The sequence below is a fragment of the Haliaeetus leucocephalus genome, unplaced genomic scaffold (genome assembly GCF_000737465.1).
Source record: "Haliaeetus leucocephalus isolate CR32 unplaced genomic scaffold, Haliaeetus_leucocephalus-4.0 Scaffold182, whole genome shotgun sequence".
Taxonomy (NCBI): Eukaryota; Metazoa; Chordata; class Aves; order Accipitriformes; family Accipitridae; genus Haliaeetus; species Haliaeetus leucocephalus.
The window spans coordinates 165,490-179,974 of NW_010972618.1; the positions used below are offsets into that span (position 1 = coordinate 165,490).

At 42.5% G+C, this 14,485-nt stretch overlaps 1 protein-coding gene across 1 annotated transcript in view; it reads right to left on the reverse strand.

Annotated features, from left to right (window-relative positions):
• Positions 1-2,021: 2,021 nt before the first annotated feature.
• The window catches only part of NFS1 (NFS1 cysteine desulfurase), a 12,507-nt gene continuing 43 nt past the window's right edge, over positions 2,022-14,485 (reverse strand). The window contains exons 1-13 of the mRNA XM_010564508.1: positions 14,461-14,485; positions 14,299-14,383; positions 13,312-13,428; positions 12,631-12,714; positions 11,808-11,960; positions 10,751-10,844; positions 8,613-8,747; positions 7,110-7,267; positions 5,559-5,664; positions 5,298-5,379; positions 3,211-3,294; positions 2,995-3,084; positions 2,022-2,356 (exon numbers count right to left, since the gene is read on the reverse strand). The exon at positions 14,461-14,485 is cut by the window's right edge and continues 43 nt beyond it. Of these exons, the coding sequence (XP_010562810.1) occupies positions 2,293-2,356; positions 2,995-3,084; positions 3,211-3,294; positions 5,298-5,379; positions 5,559-5,664; positions 7,110-7,267; positions 8,613-8,747; positions 10,751-10,844; positions 11,808-11,960; positions 12,631-12,714; positions 13,312-13,428; positions 14,299-14,383; positions 14,461-14,485 (1,277 nt within the window). The 3' untranslated portion in view covers positions 2,022-2,292. The remainder of the gene's footprint in view (positions 2,357-2,994; positions 3,085-3,210; positions 3,295-5,297; positions 5,380-5,558; positions 5,665-7,109; positions 7,268-8,612; positions 8,748-10,750; positions 10,845-11,807; positions 11,961-12,630; positions 12,715-13,311; positions 13,429-14,298; positions 14,384-14,460) is intronic.

Below are 14,485 nucleotides of genomic sequence, written 5' to 3' on the forward strand. Positions count from 1 at the left end.
GGCTGTATAACACTGTCAACAAATCTGTTAACTAACCTTCTTCCTCTCTGTCTCCTCAAGTCCAGAACAGGAAACTGTCTAATTCTGTATTATCCTTCCCAAAGAAATATTCAATATTTTTTATAGTTAGGTGATATGCTCTATCAGCATTTAGAAACACTAAAATCCATCAAGTAGAATTTTTTTCTCCCCTTGTGTATTACCTAACTATCTTGCACTACTGGAAGTTTATTTTATTCCTATTTGTCACACTGGTTCAATTTTTATGACACTTGCAAAATGGTGGCACTAAATCCTCACCTTGTATTATTAAATTAATGCCCTCCAGATGGCTCCAATTAATCAAAAAAAAAGGCCCACAAAACCCCACAGCTCCCTTGCTTCTGAGTTACAGTTACAGTTCCATCTGTAAATATTCTCCTCCCAAAGTTTACTTCCCCATACAAAACATTTTACTCTAACAGTGTTCACAGAAAACACAGTTTATCTCTGTTCTCTAATGAAAGGCTGCAATTTAGCAACTTATTGGTAGTGCTGCATAGTTCAGCCATAATGGTGGATCTGAAAAGACTGTAAGTAGCCAAGTTTAAGTCTCATCTATAATTTTTTATCATCTGTGAAACACAAAGAACAATTTCATAAACATATAGTTCTAAAACATGCTGGGAAAGTGTTATCTCATGCTTAATCCAGAAAGCATATATGGCCCAAGGATAAAACATAGTACATACAACACCTCTAAAACCTATTTATGCATATGGTAGTTTTAAAAATGTTGTGATGACATATAAGGTGCCAGCCCCACAATATTAAAACTGCTAAAGCTAGTAATTTCAAATAGAACAACTGAGGATTAGCTTTGCATTACAACCAACCAAATCTGACCTTGGTAACAAAAAAAGCACAAGCTTCTGTAATGCAATCCACCTTGTGAGACTTAGCCTCAGCTTTTACTTTACATGGTTCATCCTTGAGGTAGATACCATCCAGAACTGAAGACATACTGTCTACTTGGTATATTAAATTCAGCAGCTAATACAACATCCATCAGTCAACAAAACTAACTTGAGAGCTGTCTGCTTACGCAACTGAAACAAAGGCACTTTGCAATACAGGGTTACATTTCCTACTGGAAAGATCAACAAAGGTAAGAAAGGAGAAACACTGATATGAATTAGTCTCATCAAACTCTTTCTAACACACACTTCTCACCAGCATTTGCAGGGAATGAATTCCCATGTAAGTCTCTAGTCAGACAGAAGTACCGTCCATCACTCAGAGAAAACTCCAGAGCTGCATGTTCTTATCTCCAAACATCCAGGCTCAGCTGGGCAAGACTCCCTGAAGTGACAGAAGCCAATGGCCCATACGCAAACTCTGAGTAACAGCAAAGGACCCATCACAAGGGAAGAAAAAAGCCCATAACAAAAAAAACTCAGACTCCATTAAGACATTGCACTTTTTCTGCTCTCCCCACCACCTCCACCGCTCATGTTCCAACTAAACTGGTACTGCAACTGAAGCTGACATATTTTCCCTATCCTCCTCCCCCAGTCACTCAAGTTTTCTTTCCTTACTTAGAAAACATTGCATGGAAAAAACACAATGGAGGGGACAGCAAAGTGGATCATCATTGTATTAAACTCTGTAATGCAGAAGGATGTTTTGGATTAATGCACACCAGTTTGGACAGGCATCACCCAAAAAAAGATAAGACCAAGGAAAAAGAGCCAAAAATACTCAGTTTCAGAAAAATTGTTCTTAACTGCAAGTACAACTTAATTGTGAAGGCACATAGCCACACTGAGGCATCCTTTTCCTCTAGAAATGCCAAGCTTCTTCCTATCTAAGAACTTCTCACAGTACAACGCATTTGAGTGGCACAAAAACAGCTGCTGTTGCAGGATGCCTGCCTCAAAGAAGAAAGAACAGAAGGCCTGGCAACAGGCCTGTGCTGCAAACAGAACAGCTACACGGGATGTTTTACATTGAGAAGCAACAACATCTTGCCAGGATTTCACTGGCCCAGGAGTAACACACTGATTTAATTTTCTTATTCGAAAATAAATTTCCAAATAAATTATGTTTTAGCATAAATTTCTGTGTGTCAGTATAAATGCAATGGGTGTTACATCATCCTGCCTTTCTCCAGGACAAAGACAAGTTTCATTTCTGGCTTCTTGGACTTTGTGATGAGAAAGAGTCAAAAACCAGAAGTGCTGCATAATTTGTTCAGGAATGTACAGGAAATGCATTTTAATCCACATCTAGTCCATGGATAGTGATATTTTCTCAGTGCTGAGTCCATTTAATACTTTTGAGGTCAATTCCATCCTGCACCATTTCCCAGAGGGGGCTGTAAAGAAAGGAGAAAAATGAGGGCTATCTAAAATGCACAGGACAACATCAACAACAATAACCAAACAGACAACCTCATCAACTAAACAAGAAATTAGGAGATACCTATCTGCCTATCTTCCCCTTCTGGAGGTCAGTGAGCTTCAGACAATTAGTCCTCAACTCTGTCCTCAGCCCAAAATAGAATAGGTGAGAGGGCAGATGCTCCACCTGATTTCCTGCTCCCACTTTGGGCATGAAGTACTCGTGTCTCCTGGAGACTAAGCCCTCACATTTGACACTGTCCAGATGAGTCAGGAGTCTTTCAGTTTCACCAAAATAAAACAATTTACTGATACGTGAATTCAGTAATACTATCTCTGGCTTAGAAACTTCCAGGTATTGCCCTACATTGCTTGCCCTACTTGTATTGTTTCCCTGACACAGGCAGGATCTGGGAGAAGGTTTGTTTCCTTAAAAATTTGTCACTGCTGTTAAGACCAGGCCCAGGCCCACTACCCACTCTGGCAACACTGCTTGCTTACATACAAAGACACCATAGATTTTTGAAGCAAACAATTACTTTCAACTAAATCCAACTCTTCAAATGATTATCATACCTAAGAAGTCTTTACATTCAATAAGAAGATGGCTCACCTCATTTCCCTCAGCCTCTTAACATGCTGCACGCACTTCTGCACTGTATAATCTACTTCTTCTTCTGTAGTGAAACGACCAATGCCAAATCTAAACCAAAAGAAAACCATTAAGGACTAGAATAATGTGCATATGGAGGGGTGGAACAAATCCACTACCTGCTTTCAGCAGAAAAGTAAAATATTTGGAAGCATTAGGGAAGACCACTCCACACACCTTATAGATGAGTGGGCCAAGTCTTCATCTGTTCCAATTGCCCGCAAAACATAGGAAGGCTCCAGAGAAGCTGACGTACAAGCACTGGGGAAAGGGAAGGCAGGCAAATTTCAAACTTTTGTTCATGTGCAGATGCTACACTGAAGTAAAACTTCACTAATCTCCTCCAACAAAGAGTCACTTACAGACATTTAATATTACTATGACTCTGTACAACAACCTATACAGCTTCCCCAACCTCTTAGACACCACCAGTGAATACCAATCTTCTTGCTTGTCTGCTGCTGAAAACAAAGAATGGAAGGGGCAGGCATTAGAGGGGAATGAGGGTAATAAATTAGGAGCATGAGCACCATGGTTTAACCCCAGCTGGCAACGAAGCCCCACACAGCCGCTCACTCACTCCTTCCCAGCGGGAGGGGGGACAGAATCAGAAGGGTAAAAGTAAGAAAACTCGTACGTTGAGATAAAGATGGTTTAATAGGTAAAGCAAAAGCCGCACACACAAGCAAAGCAAAACAAGGAATTCATTTGCCACCTTCCACCAGCAGGCAGGTGTTCAGCCATCTCCAGGAAAGCGGGACTCCATCACACATAATGGTGACTTGGGAAAACAAACGCCATCACCCCAAACATCCCCCACCCTTCCTTCTTCCCCCAGCTTTATATGCTGAGCATGACATCATATGGTCTGGAATACACCTTGGGTCAGCTGGGGTCAGCTGTATGGGCTCTGTCCCCTCCCAACTTCTTGTGCACGCCCAGCCTCCTCGCTGGTGGGGAGTGGGGTGAGAGGCAGAAAAGGCCTTAACTCTGTGTAAGCACTGCTCAGTAATAACGAAAACATCCCTGTATTATCAACACTGTTTTCAGTACAAATCCAAAACACAGCCCCATGCTACCTTCTATGAAGAAAATTAACTCAATCCCAGCCCAAACCGGCACAAAGAGGTAAGAAGAGGGAACACAGATAATGCAGTAAGAATAAACACAATGCCAAAGAGAAGCAGCAGGAACGCAGACTAAGAGGTAGCTGAAGTGAAGGCCATGAAAAAAGCACAAAGGAGCCAAGACAGAACTAGCCACAGAAGGTAACATGCCAACAGGAACATTAAAAAAAGGAAAAAAAAGAAAAAAAAAGACTTCACAACCTGCTGTTTGGCAGTAGAACAAATAAATGAAAAACAGCACACAGAGGAATCCAGAGCAAGATGATGTAGTTACAGTCATCAGTAGAGAGAACTTCCATCTTGAAGCAGTAGGCAAAACTGGTTACGTGTTGTTACTCAATTTTACAGGTAGCAACATGCAGCACAAACCGGAGAGCTGTTTACAGCTCTCTGGTGCACAAGGCAGAGCCTCAGAAGAGATCTTCAGTGGCTTCAGAGACAGTCACGTGGAGACTTATTCCTCCTGTTCATAGTGCCAACATATTTCGAATTAAGATATGCTGACCACTTTGTTCTCAAAGGTTAGGAATGGAGGACAACTTTACACTCCGTTAACATCATCATAAGCATCAAGTTTGTCTCCGTAACAGAAATGTTACTCGTCACTCTCATAGAGTCGACAGAGCTCCGTTAAAGTGTATTCAATTTTCTTTCTGCTTTTGCATTAAACACAGGCACTATGATCTGATTTAATTCAGATATTTGTCCAGCCTCCCTAGATTCTATTTATGATCTGCTGCTTCTGTGAAATCCTGCTGAAGGACAGAAGCTGCTCAAATGCTGATAGCCTTTAGAATGAAAGCATCACTGCCAGTTACAAGTCAAGGCTACTCAGATAGCAGGTAACCAGTCTACGAGGCTGGCAGGTAGGAATTTCTAGGTTGGATTTTCTGGTTTTGTTTGGGATTTTAGGTTGGTTTTTTTTTTTTGCTTTCAGGATGAGTAAATTTGACCTGCATTTGAAATGTGCCACTTCAGAGAACCAAAATCTTAGAATGCAATCAGTGCCAGGCTGACTCATTAACAGAATATGCAAATACAGGGCACAGAGGAGACCCCTCTTCAGTTGTACCTCCATTAGCAGATATTATTTTCTCTCCAAAATATACTGCTAGCCTTCCCACACGTTCCACCTACCTTCCTGAAGACAGAGCCACGTCTTTCAGAGCCATCAGAAGACTCTCCCCTTCCACATATGCAAAAGATAAATTGATGCATCCTATGTAGAAATAAATGAAATAGGAAAAAAAAAAACTTCCATCAACTGAAATCTAGGGCAAATCCTACCCCACATGGCAGTACTTGCACTATGTGTAGCTAAAGTGCATTATTCAGTCATGGCCACTAACATCAAGGAGCTAGACAGTTCTAATGGGCTCAGGATTTTGCTAATGTTACCTGGATAGCGATGCTCTCTATCTCCATTCATAACCACATCAGGAACTTCACTCATTATTTTTGTAACCAGTCGTTCTGCCAGTTGTGAGATTCGCTTATGGTCATACTAGCAAAGAAACCAGAACAGAGGTCAAAATAATAAACAGTGTACAGTTTGACCTCACTCAAACTGCTTTGTGTCACCAGACCTGAGCAGACTTAAGTAGCTGGGTTTACTAGGGAAAGAACTCATCAGAAACTGTCAAACTTTGCCTACTCCAGAGACTGTTTTAAAAGAGAATTACCAATTTGGTCCTAGCTAGCTCACCCTTCAAAAAATATTCCAAACCATACAGAAGTATCTATATATACAATCAGCCAAATTGGCTTTCATAAAAGCACAGAGTTCTTTGTGTTTAAAGACAAGTTAGGCAATGCATAGGATGATGCATTTTGCAACACAAGAAAGGGCACCCATTATGGTAAGTGTCCCTTATTTCCCTAGGAGCTCTCAAACTGTACTACATAAAGACATAGACTCACAAATTACTGTGAACTCAGCTTTTACAACATGTAACCCATGCAATGAGAACTGCCTACACACTGTGTCTCGTTCTAGACTAAAAAATGAGGTCACTTACACTAAAAAAGCAGCAAGGTATGGTATCAGCTCTGGTGCACAGAAACAGCCAGACGCACACATGCAATTCATGCTTGTTTACATGCTTGGAAAAGCTTTACAAGAAAACAAGGCTGTCTCAAATATTACTTAGTTTAGAAACACCAAAACTCTGCCAGGCAAGGAAGAGAATCCAGATCTGAGGCTTGTGCAGAATTCTGGCTCTGCAGGCTCTCCAGCCTCTAACAAGGCTTCCATAACCACCCAGCTCAGATGGCAGATCTCTGCCTCTCTCTGAGGAAGAAGCTTGATCCTATGTGTACGGGTATCTGGCTTATGCATCCCACTGGCACTATATTAAAGGATTTTTACATTCCAGCTCTAAGGAATGCATTGGTGCCCACAAACAGATATAGCAGCACACAGAGGCTTAGACACCAGACCTAAGCAAATAAACCTCTACTGTCCAAGCTAGGAAAAAAAAAAATTCTTAGTTGCAAAGCTGCAGTAAACTTGAACTTATATGCATTTAATAAGTATGATAATGGACTAGAAAGTCTTATTTTTTTCAATATACATTACATAAACATGATTTATTCCATTTCAGAGATGCTGCTAATACGTGGGCAGAATGGAGAGAGGAGTACAAGCACTTAAAGCCGTATTTCACTAAAACTGTCAAATGTAAACGTGTTGTAGAAAGCCAATATTCAAACCACTTCAAGAGAAAAAAAAAAAAAACCAAACCAAAACCCATAACTTAAAGCTGAAAACCAACTTCCAATTACCCGAAAATGTCCTTGAAGATCTCAAAACATTTACTTAATGTTACAACGTGAGAACCAAATTTAATTCAGGCACATGGACACAAAAAGACCCAATGAATCTAAGACCTAACTGACCCTGTTATATTATTTTTCTGGAATCCAGGACAAGTATCTTCTCCCACATACCTCCATCTCTTGCTGTGCCACTTCACACGCTGCACCCAGGCCCACTGCTAAAGGAGTGGGCACAGTCCCAGACCGCAGTCCTCGCTCCTGGCCTCCCCCACTTTGCAGGGGTTCTAGCCTGACGCGTGGTCGTCGGCGAACATAGACAGCACCAACCCCTTGAAAACAAGGAAAGCTGTTTAAGTATACACCCACAGTTCTGGAATTACGAAAAGGGACTCCAAGCTTTGGAAACGCTCCTTATTTCCACAGCAAACACATATTTGGACACCTCACTGTAGAAAAATGTAGTGAACACATGCAGAAGCACAATATTTTCTAGGAAATGGTGTTTGTTCCCACCGTTCATGTTCCTCTTCATTCAGGCTCCCACAGCTTCAGCCATGGGAGAAGCTGAGTTTCTCCCAGTGTGCTTCAGCCACCCAAGGACTCAGTACTTCCCTTACTTCTCACAATTCCTGTGCACAGCTGAAGTTCACCCCTTTGCACTGAAGTTTTTATGTGCAGATATTTCATTCATTGATGTTCCCTTACTGACCTCCAACAGAAGGCTCTGAAAGAACTCCTTTCCCTGGATTACCAGGCCAGCACCAGTCCCAGGAGACCTCTCCCTTTCTTCTCATTAGGGAGACTCATCAGTGGCACCAATTTCCAATGGGCAGATTAGATGAGCCAGTTTTGACAGCCAGCCGATTTCACGCTCTAGTCTCCTCACCTAGAAACCTGATTTCCATGTCTTCGTGTGCCTTGGCATACCCAATGAGTGACTGTCACCACAGGAAGAATGGTTGCAACTTCTGGTCATATTAAGTTGTGAAAATTTATGTCTGCCACCTACCCAAAGTTATTGGTTAAAAACTTAGTCCTCGTCCAGAGATATGTCTACAGCTCTCAGGAGAGCTTGTACAGAAAAAGAAGACATACTGAAAAAATAATAATTTTGCCTTTTGTTTCTGAATAGCACACAGAATACAGCAAACGTGATTTCTGTCTTTCTACATGCAGTGTTACAAACTAAATGGACTGTGACAGTGATAATAGCTGAACTTTTACTGTTTGGGTGTCAACCAGAAAATCCATAGCCAGATTTTAAAGACCATTCTGCAAAAATGCACAAATGGGGTTGGAGGGAAGAAGCCACTGGAAGTAGAAGACAACCAAAATCACTAAGAATTTAAACTTTCCAGTTACCTTTTGGTCTCCTCATTGCAAGTTACACTTGGGTCTAAACTTTGCCCTATAATGCAGTGATTTTATTTCAACCATTTCAGCATGAGTGCTGCTTCACACCAAGCAGAGCACTGAAGATCCACTTATGGCAGCTCTAGGTCTGGTAGCAGTGCCTGAACTACTCCAAAGTCAGTCCAATACCAGTCTTAGAATAGTTTTCTACAGTTTAAATAACAGTCACTATGACAGACAGGTTTCACTTCATAGCTCATGTAGTTACCTTAAGGTAGGCATGGAAACAACAATTCTCTAGAAAAGCACTTCAGTACATACCTTTGGGCCCATAAATTTTATGCCCACTGATGCTCATTATATCAATTTTCATGTCGTTGACATCCATAGGAATTTTACCAATTGCTTGTGCAGCATCTGTGTGGAAGAAAACCTTATGCTCACGGCAGATCTCACCTGTAATAAAAACACAAAAGCAAAAAAAACTCGCATTATCTCATCTAATCGTTACAATTCCAGTGATGCCAACAATGAATCTAAAGCAACAGTTTATAGCAAGGACCAGCTCTGAGGTGACAAAGGAAGAAATGGGTGCAGTCATGTTTCTTTTACAGTAAAGCTGTGTAGGAGCTATTCTAGCTGATGCCTAGCTGGGCACAGGTTTAGGCAGGTCAGCAGGTAAGACTATGGTGAATTTCTCCAGTTGAGAAGTTGAAAAGTCTTCTGCTGTTAAGAAGTTAGATTGTTTCCAAACCAACACCTACCAAGTTTAAGTACAAATGGCTGCATGGGACATCCAAGTTTCCCTACAGGGACAACTCCACAGCTGGACAAAATTAAAGTTTTTTTTCTTGATTCTTTTTCTTCTCAACACCAGTCCAGTACGAGCCAGCTTTACTTTCAAGTTTATACTTGCCAAGTATTTTAATGCCATTTCCTCTCTTTTCCAAGTATTACAAAACTCAGCTTCAAAGACGTTCTCAGAATTGCCACTAGTCCTCACACATGCTGATTACTCCCACCTAAAGTCACTCAAGCCTGTAATCAATGTTTCTGCATCCAGAGTTAAAATATACTACAGAACAAAATAATGTAATACTCATGGGCAGCAAACTTAAAATATTTTTTATTCTTGTCATCAAAAAAACTCAACTCATCTTCCACAGAATCCATACCTAGCGTGGTTGCAACCCAGACCTCTCCTCTGCACAAAAAGTTCAGTGTTATCTTTCACAGGAAAGGCTGTCCTCCTGTGGTCCAGCAAGAACAGCATTGCTACTGCTAATATCAGGCCATACGCCTCACGCTAACGGGGCCTTAGGTTAACTCTGCAAGGCCCCAGTCCTGGCCTATTAGACCGGTTTTCACAGTGTTATAAGAAATTGCTGTTGGAACCAGAGCTTGGTACCAGCTATCTCTGGCATTTAAGCGTCGGAAGACAGTAATGGCCTTGACAATACAAGCACAGGAGGAAAATACGAGTCCTCGGGCCTATAAGCAACTCACTGATGGTCAATTACTTGTCAATGAAGAAATATAACCTTGAAGAGCCTTGGGGAAAATGCTGCTTTGAGCATAATAAAGAAAAAAAAAACGCAGCAGCTAAGCAAGAGGAAAATCAGCTGCACAAAAGGGTAAGAAGCCACAGTGCAGGAAGAAAATACCCTCCAGAATCATGCAGTATAAGCTCCAGGACAGAAGCCAAAGCCTAAAAACTGTGTAAAAACTCAAACATCTTATGGAAGGACATCTTGAATATGAAGGGGGTGGGGTGTTTTGTCATTGTCATGGGAAACATTATCAAGGAATCACTGTGGGATCCAAGGAGCTGCATGTGGGCCACGTGCTCACCCTGCCTGCTCCAACGACCCTGGTTCACCAGCTCTCCCTTTACCTGCTTTGCCAGAATGCTTTGAGGTCCCAGTCTCTCCATCTGCCTGCTCAGAGCCTGGCTCACCATCTCCCTGACTCCTATTCCAGAAACCTGGCTCTTCAGCAGTCTTTTGACCTCCAAACAATTGTTCATGACTGTATATGGCCATATTGGGGGGGGGATGTCTAAGTGTGGTGCTCACCATCCCCTGCCCCCCCAATTTCTGTACATTTCTCCTCTTAAACACTACAAGCGCTCAATAAGCCATTATAGTATGTAAACAAAATTTGGCCAGTTATTCTGTGCAATTTTTTCATCCATCATACAATTCAGCATGAAACTAGAAACACTGTAGCTGATCTGTACTACAAGGCTATAATTGCTGCAATATTTACTGTAAAAGTACTGAATTTCATCCTCATTTCCCTTTTAAGGTGAGCTTTTATTTGGGACAGCATTACTATTTATTCCTTAACTACTATACTACACCTAATCTTTTGCATCAGTAGCACTTGGCTATGAAAGTATTAAGTAAGATGAAGCAGGAGCGACATCAGCTGGCCTCTGGAAGCCATGGCGTACTTACCAATGTCACGAATTGGCTGCTTTACTCCTATTTCATTATTCACAGTCATCACAGAAACCAAACTTGTATCTGGCTGGAACGCAGACTCCAACTCCTGGTGAAATATTAAAACAGACAGACGTTGTGACTAACAGCAGAAGCAAGATTCCTGTGCACACCTTCAATTTGCTAGCAAATCTTAACCACCAGCCCCCTAACGAGCGCATTGCCAACAACCCCTTGGGTTCTGACAAACAGTCCGGGTGAGAGCACTAATCCATGTGAACACTAAACTTGATTAGATCAAGTCAGAACAGGCTTTTGCTACGCCTCATACATTCCTCTGAACTATTTTCTTTAATGAATTAACCACCCCCAAAACAGCTTAAGCCACATCTAGACAAAGTAAGGTTAGCTATAAAGGAACTGCACTATATACAAGAAAGCATCACACAAAGAAGGAGTCTGCCAGCAAAGTTCTCGGAGAACATGACTAATGCTTCTGCACCTGCAGGCCTGATCCTTCTACCCCACCACATAGACACAACACCTCTCCAAGCCAGATGATGGGGCTAGAAATAAAACTGTTGCTGTCCTGTATTACAGGAGACAAATGATGAAATAAGCATCTACAACTTCTAAATCCCAGGACTGTGGCCAGTACACCCAGAAGGGTCAGTTCATGGACAGCAATTGGAAGGGAGGATTGCAATTGCTGTGTCTAATGGCTTGAGTAGCTCAGGTCATGAAATTTCACCACTAACTCCTATACGAAAGCCAGCTCCATCCTAGTCACACACTGAGCTCCCTGTAATGATGCAACAGCTCCACCTGCATGGATATGAATGACAGCAGGTGAATGGCGGGATAAGAGATGGATGTTTTGGTTGAGAAAAGGTCTAGAGCACCAGACAGAACAGAAAATCATTCTCCAACTGTGATGGAGATTTGACTGTGACTCTCATTCTACCTTGTAATATCTATCATCACTTCCTCTTTATCATCAAGAGGACACAAGGTCAATTTGAAGCAAAAACCCCTTCTATTTTCACTTTCTTTCTGTCAGTAAACAACCTACCTTCAAATCTATGAGCCCATTTTTTTTAACAGGTAGATACGTGACCCGAAAACCTTCTGTCTCCAAGGAACGGCAAGAATCCAACACGCACTTGTGCTCTGTTTGCGTAGTAATGATATGCTTTTTTCTGGATTTATAGAACCTTGCAACACCCTGTCAGGCACAATCCATGAACAAGAAATTTGCCATTAGAACACTGAAGAAAGCAAGCTTTACACGAAACGCTTAAAAACAGGAAATAATTATTTAAATACAATTCATTTGGATCTTCCCTGTTTGCCCCAAAGTCATGGATCTAAAAGGTACTGACATGTAAGTCACACTACGTATTTCGATCAGCACTCATTTTTCAAAGCATCTCACTTTTCAAAAAGCCTGTGAAACTGTTAACTAAGTCCTAGACACTATTAACAGAAACACTTCTTTAAAAACACTTGCAATGGAGTCATATACAATGAGAAGTCTGAACAACCACATACTAAAGGTTAAAACACTACCTAGCCAGTCAGAAAAAAGTTTGTAATCAGCGTCTCCACTACATTTCATGATAAAAGGCTTTAATTATGTAAGCAGAAGGATTGTATTTGGGGCATGCAAGATAAACATTGAGTATTATACTCTGTCCTCAAAACCACATCCTGGGCACCAAAATATCAACATATTTTCTCTACGTATGTAGCAGAATACCACATGGAGTAAATCCAGGAATGTATATATTTGCTAACTAGGCCAACATATTAACATTTAAACTGTTGAAAGCTGCATACAGCTCTTAAGAGCATAATTTTAACATAATAAATAACTATCAGTATAAACCTTTTACCTTAATTGCCATATTATTTGATTCTGTTGCACCACTGGTAAATATAATTTCCCTTGAATCAGCTCCTATTAAATCTGCAACTTGCTGTTTAAAGAGAAATACAAATTTGATTTGTTACAATAAAATACAGTGAATTGACCATAGCAAAACACATGCAAAATGTTTTCAAGAATACCCCCTTGAGCCTAGTATCTAACAAAGTTATGCTACAGGTACAATAGTCTAAATATCTGCATTAATACAAAATACTTTAGGAATTCATACTCATTAGCAGTAACGGTATTAAGCATTAGCCTGTCATAAAAAAAACCATAAAAGTTAAGTAGACAAAAACCCAGTAGATATTACTTCCAAAAAAAATGATGAAGACCCATAGCTAAGATTAGGAGAAAGATAAAACATGAAGTTAGCCCAATTACTGCAGCAGCATGCTTGTGACCTCAGGAAACCAAAAATCCTGAGGCACTTTTGCCTAAAGTATTGGCTTCTGCCATTTCAATTGCTCTAATCTATTTTTTCTTGCAATAAATCTGCTAAAGTGTAGCTAAGCAAAGAGGAAGCTGCTAAATCCAGCCCACAGAACGCTAACTACAACAGTTTTATCATTGCTTTTGATTTTCTTTTGACACTGAACTTCCTCACCAACAGGAAAAACACAACTGCAGAGCGCTGAAGACTCACCCGCCTCGCCTTCTCCACGGCAGCCTCGCTCTCCCAGCCATAGGCATGGGTCCTGGAGTGGGGGTTGCCATAGTAGGCCGTCAGGTACGGGAGCATGCTGTCCAGGACTCTGGGATCCTGTGGGACACAAACCACCCAGCCTTAGAAACAGAGAAGGAAAAGCATCTCTGTCCCCTCTACACCCCCTCCTTCTGCCCCAGGATTAGCAGCACTTCTACTGCAGTGGCTAGGTTTAGCTCAGGCCAGATCTCAAAAACTTGAGGTTATTGCACGTTATATACAACACAGCCTCTGGCAAATACGAGTATCCAGCAGTTAAGTTCCATGCCCTCACACGTAATCTTAACCTGCGTCAAGATGATCACAGAAGAATGGGATTTTCAGAGCATACAGAATCACAGAACAGTTTGGATTGGACGGGACCTCAAAGATCATCTAGTTCCACGCCTCCACGTTGCTCAAAGCCCTGGCCAACATGGCCTTTCTTCTGAGCAGAAGCAACACAAGGTCTTAAAAACTCAGGAAAAATTACACAGTAAGTATTTCGGTTAAATGAATTTCTTGCTGGCCCTGATAGCGAGACCCATCCCTGCAGAGATCAGTGTAAGCGCTAACGCGGCGCTGCGGCTGCTCCCACCCGCAGATCGCGGACAAGGGCACCGAGCCTGGCAGGGCGCCGGGGGCGGCGGCAAGAGCGTGGCGGCCCGGCCATTCGGAGGGTGACCCGGCCGTGCCCAAGGCGTCTGTCGCTACAGCGAACCTTCAACGCCACCGCTTCATCCGCGGCCGTGCCCGGGCGAGCAGGGAGAGCCTTAACCTCGGGAAAGGGGGGGAGCGCTCCAGGCAACAGGAACACAGATCACTTCTCGCCTTCCCCCTGCACGTCCTGTTCCGGGCGGGGAGAAGCCGTGGGTTCGGGGGCGCGGGCAGCCAGGAGGCGCCGGGAAGGCGGGGACAGACCACAGCCCTACGAGGCCCAGCCCTTACCAGCGGGGTGGTAGCCTGGACGTCCATGTAGAGCGGCCGCAGGGCGCCGCCTCCATCGCCGCTTCGCCCTGAGGGAGGGAGAGGAGAAGGATGGAGAGAAGGAGAGGAGAGGACGAGCCGCCGTCAGGCGCCAGCGGGAGCGGCGAGACCGCGCTCCACCGGCCGGGCCCGCCCGCGCCTCGGGCTC